The 9,418-nt window shown below is 45.1% G+C and overlaps 1 protein-coding gene across 1 annotated transcript; it reads right to left on the bottom strand.

Moving 5' to 3' along the window:
- Positions 1-793: 793 nt before the first annotated feature.
- On the bottom strand, positions 794-8,829 carry LOC139450785 (uncharacterized). Its single transcript, XM_071232619.1, has 6 exons — positions 8,771-8,829; positions 7,693-7,801; positions 5,849-5,970; positions 4,292-4,426; positions 1,403-1,450; positions 794-934 (listed from the first exon to the last, which is right to left on the bottom strand). Exons 1-6 carry the CDS (start codon positions 8,826-8,828, stop codon positions 921-923), a joined length of 486 nt encoding a protein of 161 aa, XP_071088720.1. The 5' UTR covers position 8,829; the 3' UTR covers positions 794-920.
- Positions 8,830-9,418: the final 589 nt, after the last annotated feature.

Here is a 9,418-nt window from a genome sequence, read left to right as displayed (position 1 = left end):
GGATGGGATGGCACCAGGTGTTTGCGTGGTGTTTTATAATGGCAGCAGTTTTTGTAGGATTCTGTGGATGGGATGACACCAAGTGTCTGCGTGGTGTTTTATAATGGCAGCAGTTTTTGTAGGATTCTGTGGATGGGATGACACCAGGTGTTTGCGTGGTGTTTTATAATGGCAGCAGTTTTTGTAGGATTCTGTGGATGGGATGACACCAGGTGTTTGCGTGGTGTTTTATAATGGCAGCAGATTTTGTAGGATTCTGTGGATGGGATGACTTCAAGTGTTTGTGCGGTGTTTTATAATGGCAGCAGTTTTTGTAGGATTCTGTGGATGGGATGGCACCAAGTGTTTGCGTGGTGTTTTATAATGGCAGCAGTTTTTGTAGGATTCTGTGGATGGGATGACACCAGGTGTTTGCGTGGTGTTTTATAATGGCAGCAGTTTTTGTAGGATTCTGTGGATGGGATGACACCAGGTGTTTGCGTGGTGTTTTATAATGGCAGCAGTTTTTGTAGGATTCTGTGGATGGGATGACACCAGGTGTTTGCGTGGTGTTTTGGATGACACCAGGTGTTTGTGGTGTTTAGGATGACTGCAGGTTATTGTCGGATGCGATGGGTGACAGTTGTGTGCGTGGTATTGAGGACTGCAGCAGTTGTGCTCAGGATGTCGGAATCCTTTAAGACTGCTGTTTAGCAGAGATTTCTCCTGAGAATGGAACGAGTTTTCTTGATTATGTTTTTATTAAAAAGAGAACAAAAGTAACATCTTGTAGTGCATTTATTGTCCTATTATATATGGGTTGGTATACATGGTGCTGGGTAATACATGGTATTTGGTTTCGTCATGTATCACCATATGAAGACGGTTTCTAGCCAAGCTGATTGCTGACATCGTGTAGATGTTGGTTTAAAGGTGAAGGATTAAAGGAAGTTCTCTACAATAAAACAGAAATACGATAAAGATAAGGTACACGGACATTTTGCCGGATACCAATCCCACGTGTGTGTTCGATATAACTGATAGCATTGCATTGTGAAATATATACACAAAGCTCAAATGAAGAAGAAAAAAATGCATGCCTGATTGGTATGATTTGTATTGGATTTGTATTGATATTTTGGTGAATAAACATCGAAACTATATAATCAATGTAATTCAACAATCAATCAATGAAAACGTCCACAGCGAAAGATTGATCGCATAATCAACAATCCCTTAGATATCTTCATCCCCTAAACAGTTTAAGAACACATTATTATCACCACGGTGTAGTTTCCTGTATTTTTGTGATCTGTTTAAAGTCTGTAGAGCCTGATGGCTATATCTGACGTTGTGTCCCCTGTACGTTAGACTGGGGACAGTCGCTGAGGACATGTATTGAAGTATGGTAGTAAGTACTCACTGTGTTTGAGATAGGCGTACACCTCCCCGACGTACAGACTCCCGTTACCTGGAAGGTAATAACCCGTGTAGCTTACACCAACAACCACCAGGCCAATAGTTACTGAATCACAGTGGTAATACAACTCACACAGTGGCAGTACAACTCACACAGCGCTAATACAACTCACGCAGTGGCAGTACAACTTACACAGCGGTAATACAACTCACAAAGCGGTAATACAACTCACACAGCGCTAATACAACTCACACAGTGGCAGTACAACTTACACAGCGCTAATACAACTCACACAGTGGCAGTACAACTTACACAGCGGTAATACAACTCACAAAGCGGTAATACAACTCACACAGCGCTAATACAACTCACACAGTGGCAGTACAACTTACACAGCGCTAATACAACTCACACAGTGGCAGTACAACTTACACAGCGGTAATACAACTCACAAAGCGGTAATACAACTCACACAGCGCTAATACAACTCATACAGTGGCAGTACAACTCACACAGCGCTAATACAACTCACACAGTGGCAGTACAACTTACACAGCGGTAATACAACTCACAAAGCGGTAATACAACTCACACAGCGCTAATACAAATTACACAGCGGTAATACAACTCGCACGGCGGCAAAACATTTCGCACAATGGCAGTAAAACTAAAACAGTGGCAATACAAGTCTATTGTAACACCACTCACACTCAGACTGAGGTAACATCACTCACATTCCGTCTGAGGTAACATCACTCACACACAGTGTGGTAACATCACTCACACTCAGTCTGTGGTACCATCACTCACACAGAGTCTGTGGTAACATCACTCACACTCAGTCTGTGGTACCATCACTCACACAGAGTCTGTGGTAACATCACTCACACTCAGTCTGTGGTACCATCACTCACACAGAGTCTGAGGTAACATCACTCACACTCCGTCTATGGTAACATAAATCTCACTCAGTCTGAGGTAACATCACTCACACACAGTGTGGTAACATCACTCACACTCAGTCTGAGGTAACATCACTCACACTCAGTCTGAGGTAACATCACTCACACTCAGTCTGAGGTAACATCACTCACACTCAGTCTGAGGTAACATCACTCACACTCAGTCTGAGGTAACATCACTCACACAAAGTGTGGTAACATCCCTCACACTCAGTCTGAGGTAACATCTCTCACACTCAGTCTGAGGTAACATCACTCACACTCAGTCTGAGGTAACACCACTCACACTGAGTCTGAGGTAACATCACTCACACAAAGTGTGGTAACATCACTCACACAAAATGTGGTAACATCACTCACACTCAGTCTGAGGTAACATCTCTCACACACACAGTGTGGTAACATCACTCACACACACAGTGTGGTAACATCACTCACACTCAGTCTCAGGTAATATCACTCACACTCAGTCTGAGGTAACATCACTCACACTCAGTCTGAGGTAACATCACTCACACACAGAGTGATAACATCATTCACACTCAGCCTGAGGTAACACCACTCTCAAACAGTGTGGTAACATCACTCACACTCAGTCTGAGGTAACATCACTCACACTCAGTCTGAGGTAACACCACTCACACTCAGTCTGAGGTAACATCATTCACACTCAGTGTGGTAACATCACTCACACTCAGTCTGAGGTAACATCACTCACACTCAGTGTGGTAACATCACTCACACTCAGTCTGAGGTAACAACACTCAGACACAGTCTGTGGTAACATCACTCACAGACAGTCTATGGTAACATTACTCACAGACAGTCTGTGGTAACATCACTCACAGACAGTCTATGGTAACATTACTCACAGACAGTCTATGGTAACATCACTCACAGACAGTCTATGGTAACATTACTCACAGACAGTCTATGGTAACATCACTCACAGACTGTCTGTGGTATTATCACTAACAGACAGTCGGGCGTAACATCACTCACAGACAGTCGGCGGTAACATCACATATATGTGATTAAATTGGCAGTAACATGGCAGAAACAAGTCCATCTCCGTATTGTGACGTCCCCAACATGTACGACAGAGGACAGGTCCACAGTGATGTCCCCAACATGTACGACAAAGGACAGGTCCACAGTGATGTCCCCAACATGTACGACAGAGGACAGGTCCACAGTGATGTCCCAACATGTACGACAGAGGACAGGTCCACAGTGATGTCCCAACATGTACGACAGAGGACAGGTCCACAGTAACTTCCCCAACATGTACGACAGAGTACAGATCCACAGTGATGTCCCCAACATTTTCGACAGAGGACAGGTCCACAGTGATGTCTCCAACATGTACGACAGAGGACAGGTCCACAGTGATGTCCCCAACATGTACGACAGAGTACAGGTCCACAGTGATGTCCCCAACATGTACGACAGAGGACAGGTCCACAGTGACGTCCCCGACATGTACAACAGAGGACAGGTCCACAGTGATGTCCCCAACATGTACGACAGAGGACAGGTCCACAGTGATGTCCCAACATGTACGACAGAGGACAGGTCCACAGTGATGTCCCCAACATGTACGACAGAGTACAGATCCACAGTGATGTCCCCAACATATACGACAGAGGACAGGTCCACAGTGATGTCCCCAACATGTACGACAGAGGACAGGTCCACAGTGATGTCCCCAACATGTACGACAGAGGACAGGTCCACAGTGATGTCCCTAACATGTACGACAGAGTACAGGTCCACTGTGATGTCCCAATCAAGTACGACAGAGTACAGATCCACAGTGACGTCCCCGACATGTACGACAGAGGACAGGTCCACAGTGACGTCCCCGACATGTACGACAGAGGACAGGTCCACAGATGTTTCAGGTAACACACAATAGCCAAGAACTTACCATTAATATCCATTTTGCTGAAGAGGCCATTAAACTCCTCTGGTGTAACCTTGTCGTCGTTGTCGGCGTCGGCAGCCACCATCAGGGTGTTCAAGTTGAAGCCGCTCATTTCGCCAGCATCCAGAACACCATCGCCTGTTTAAAGAGTGCCATGTGGCTCATTTATCTGAGATTTCCATTCAGGCAGTACATGAGTATATGACATTGATGACGGTATTCGCATCATACAGATGTGTACCATTGACTAGCTGTAGCAATCGCATCATACATATGTGTACCATTGACAAGCTGTAGCAATCGCGTCATACAGATGTGTACCATTGACTAGCGGTAGCAATCGCATCATACAGAGTTGTATCACTGACTAGCTGTAGCAATCGCATCATACAGATGTGTATCACTGACTAGCTGTAGCAATAGCATCATAAAGATGTGTACCATTGACTAGCTGTAGCAATCGCATCATACAGAGGTGTATCACTGGCTAGCTGTAGCAATCACATCATACAGCTGCAGATGTGTATCACTGACTAGCTGTAGCAATCGCATCATACAGAGGTGTACCATTGACTAGCTGTAGCAATCGCATCATACAGATGTGTACCATTGACTAGCTGTAGCAATCGCATCATACAGAGGTGTATCACTGACTAGCTGTAGCAATCGCATCATACAGAGGTGTATCATTGACTAGCTGTAGCAATCACATCATACAGAGGTGTATCACTGACTAGCTGTAGCAATCGCATCATACAGAGGTGTATCATTGACTAGCTGTAGCAATCGCATCTTACAGAGGTGTATCATTGACTAGCTGTAGCAATAGCATCACACTAAGGTGTATCTAGCTTTAGCAATGTTGTGAAATTTTGACCCATTAAAGTAATCTTGATACCAATAACCAAGTCAACTACTTATTAATAAAAACACCACGTACACATTTCATGGGTTTATCATTTCTGAATGAAAGGCAAGACGAAACCCCTGCACATGATGGCGGGGACAATACAAAGCCGTTCGACCCGAGTGTTTAGACAAACGATGGCTATCCCGTCACCTTACACTGAACAACCTACAGCAACATGCACGTGAGGATGACGTCGGTGTTTTGTAGGTCACGACTAAACCACGACACCATCATCAGGAGGTGTGGCACATGCAAGGCATGATGGTCCACGCCGGTTCACCCCGAGGGGACCTGTCTCCGCTATGTAAGGATCACATAAGTAATGTCGCAAATATCTTTCACAAGCAATAAACAATTTGCATCAAAACAGATGTAAATGTGGGAGGAAGTCCCGAAGTGATTCAGGTCTCAGACGTTTACCACATCGGTGAAACATAGGGTATGGGTATGGTGCTGACAAACCTAGCAACATAATCGGGGCGAACCCCCCTGCTATATTAGGATCATATAAGTAATGTCTTCACAATCAATAAACAGATTGCATCAAAACAAATATAAATTGAAAATGTTCCATTAGTGTTACCTCCGAAGTTTTATGCATTCGGAACACAATCATGACGATAGCGAATGGAAACAGGTACTGTACTCACCATTGGCGTCCACTGTGCTGAAGGCGACATTGACCTCCTCATCACTCAAAACGTAGTTCTTGTTAGTGTCAAACTTGGTGAAGAAGGCCAGCTTGGAGATGAGGATCGCACCGCTCAGTTTGCTGTGTGGACAGTCACGTGACAGTAGTGACAGATATGACATAAACACCACCGTATCATCCTCCCCCGACACTGTTGTGGAGTGAGTTAGTGCTAGGGTGGGTGCATGGATGGCTTTTGGGGTGAGTGAGTGAATGGGTGACTATTTAACGCAGCACTCAGCTATATGACGGCGAATCGGGACTAGAGAATCCAGTGATTGATATCATGAGCATTAATCAACGCAATTGGACAACCAGGTGGATCAACCAAGTCAGCGAGACTGACCACCCAATCCCGTTGTTCGCGGCTTACGACAAGCATGGGTTGCTTGACATGAGTGAGTGAGTGAGTGAGTGAGTGAGTGAGTGAGTGAGTGAGTGAGTGAGATTAAACCTATTCCAGTCAAGTCACAGAGGGGAAACATGAATGCCACACTTCCTTGTATAATGAAACTCTACATCAGCGCACCTGCACCACGTGATAGGGAAGCCAGGTTAGAATAGGTCTTCCTTCAGCAGTCCATGCTTGTAGTAGGAGGCGACTGGCGAGATCGGGCGGTGACTTGGTTCATACAGATCAACGATCATGATGTCAGTCACTGGATTGTCTGGTCCAGGCTCTATTACTTACATGCTGCCGTCGTATAGCTAGACTACCACCGAGTGCGGCGGTAAACAACAAACAAACAAACGTTTCATTGGGGGAGTCCATAGTGAAGCAGAACTCGCTAGTTTCACTACTTGTCGTGTACATCACACATCACACATCACGCAACACAATCTGGGGACAGTCTGGACTTGTATCTAAATGTTCTTTGACATCCATGGGTATACAATTCCTAATTTCTCTTACCCATAGAGTTATTTTGTCTTGAATTGAATGAACTATGTAAGGAGTGTTCGAGGTTTACAACGAAATCTTGCACTATCACTACTCCATTGCTGCCGGGGTAAAGAACGTAACGGAATGCGCCGAGTAGACCCGAATACCATGTACTGGTCACACGGACAGCCCCCGTTCGTGACAAACCCATGTTATTCCGGGACAAGCCGAAAAGCAACTCGTGCCTGTCTCCATTCGTGACCAACTCGTGTTATTCCGGGACACGCCGAATAGCGACTCGTGCCTGTCTCCATTCGTGACCAACTCGTGTTATTCCGGGACACGCCGAATAGCGACTCGTACCTGTCTCCATTCGTGACCAACTCGTGTTATTCCGGGACACGCCGAATAGCGACTCGTGCCTGCCTCCATTCGTGACAAACTCGTGTTATTGCGGGACACGCCGAATAGCGACTCGTGCCTATCTCGTGGCCACTGGGTTCCGTCAAAGCGCAAACGGGCATTGCTAAAAGAATTGTCAACTCGTTGCCTCAATGATTCACGTATATTTACCCCATATATCATATATATTCCAGATGCTATTAAAAACACATCGGGACTTACGTTATTATATAGTATAGTTGGACACATTGGAATGCATCTTGGGTATATTTTTAAATGCAAGATATATATAAATTCAAAATTTATTCCTGAGAGATTCTTTGACCTAAGTAATTGAAGTCATACGCGCGTTCTGAATGATTTGTTGTATTTTCGCACATGACATTCATCGTTAGGGGGACGAGTCTTCTTGAGGGTTACGGAAAGGGGCGAGTGGTGACGAATGACGGGCAGCCTCCAAGCGGATATAACTTACAGATACTGATGATGTAACCAAGGTGACGTGAGTCTGTACTTACTACTCGGTGCCGCTGATGGAGATGGGGGCAAAGAAGGGCCGGATGACGGGCTTGGCCTTGTTTCCAAAACCAGGCTTCATCACAGGAGGAGCAAACTTTCCCGGTAGGCCTGGGCAGAAAAAGCAATCTCAAAACAACTAAAACACAAATTGATTGTCATTTTAAAAAATACGGCATTTTTGTCTCGAATGGCATTTCTATGTTCAAGATATTGTTATGACATCTTTAATCGTGTTCTCCTAATTTAGCTGAATATAATACATTATATTTGAAATAAAAAATACCATACCTCGTCGCTTCGCTGTGTGAAATGAATTTCGTAAAATGTCTTCACGTCTTTTCATGTCCTTACATATCTTAACATGTCTTTACATGTCCTTACACTGACCAGAATCAAGTACAACATTCTGACCTGTCTAACCTATATTCACTGCCCAGAGAGGGGCTACTCACACACTGACCACAACCAAGTACAACATTCTGATCTGTCTTACCAATATTCAATGCCCAGAGAGGGGCTACTCACACACTGACCACAACCAAGTACAACATTCTGCTCTGTCTTACCTATATTCACTGCCCAGAGAGGGGCTACACACACACTGACCACAACCAAGTACAACATTCTGATCTGTCTTACCTATATTCACTGCCCAGAGAGGGGCTACTCACACACTGACCACAACCAAGTACAACATTCTGATCTGTCTTACCTATATTCAATGCCCAGGGAGGGGCTACTCACACACTGACCACAACCAAGTAGAACATTCTGATCTGTCTTACCTATATTCACTGCCCAGAGAGGGGCTACTCACACACTGACCACAACCAAGTACAACATTCTGCTCTGTCTTACCTATATTCATTGCCCAGAGAGGGGCTACACACACACTGACCACAACCAGGTACAACATTCTGATCTGTCTTACCTATATTCATTGCCCAGAGAGGGGCTACTCACACACTGACCACAACCAAGTACAACATTCTGATCTGTCTTACCTATATTCACTGCCCAGAGAGGGGCTACACACACACTGACCACAACCAAGTACAACATTCTGATCTGTGTTACCTATATCCAATGCCCAGAGAGGGGCTACACACACACTGACCACAACCAAGTACAACATTCTGCTCTGTCTTACCTATATTCACTGCCCAGAGAGGGGCTACACACACACTGACCACAACCAGGTACAACATTCTGCTCTGTCTTACCTATATCCAATGCCCAGAGAGGGGCTACTCACACACTGACCACAACCAAGTACAACATTCTGATCTGTCTTACCTATATTCACTGCCCAGAGAGGGGCTACACACACACTGACCACAACCAAGTACAACATTCTGATCTGTCTTACCTATATCCAATGCCCAGAGAGGGGCTACACACACACTGACCACAATCAAGTACAACATTCTGCTCTGTCTTACCTATATTCACTGCCCAGAGAGGGGCTACACACACACTGACCACAACCAGGTACAACATTCTGCTCTGTCTTACCTATATCCAATGCCCAGAGAGGGGCTACTCACACACTGACCACAACCAGGTACAACATTCTGCTCTGTCTTACCTATATTCACTGCCCAGAGAGGGGCTACTCACACACTGACCACAACCAAGTACAACATTCTGCTCTGTCTTACCTATATTCATTGCCCAGAGAGGGGCTACACACACACTGACCACAACCAGGTACAACATTCTGAT

The sequence above is a fragment of the Haliotis cracherodii genome, unplaced genomic scaffold, assembly GCF_022045235.1.
Source record: "Haliotis cracherodii isolate W230 unplaced genomic scaffold, xgHalCrac1.p SCAF_8, whole genome shotgun sequence".
NCBI classification, from domain to species: domain Eukaryota; kingdom Metazoa; phylum Mollusca; class Gastropoda; order Lepetellida; family Haliotidae; genus Haliotis; species Haliotis cracherodii.
Note: the sequence above shows the minus strand (reverse complement) of the source record. Positions and strands in the feature narration are given on the sequence as shown.

Bases quoted from the DNA above. Each gene is read 5' to 3' on its own strand.
- LOC139450785 (XM_071232619.1), bottom strand. From the start codon at position 8,828: ATGTTGTACTTGGTTGTGGTCAGTGTGTGTGTAGCCCCTCTCTGGGCA. The intron at 7,802-8,770 runs GTAACACAGATC...TTTTCTGCCCAG, and splicing joins TCTCTGGGCATTGGATATAG to GCCTACCGGGAAAGTTTGCT. The intron at 1,451-4,291 runs GTAAGTTCTTGG...ATTACCTTCCAG, and splicing joins CAGCAAAATGGATATTAATG to GTAACGGGAGTCTGTACGTC.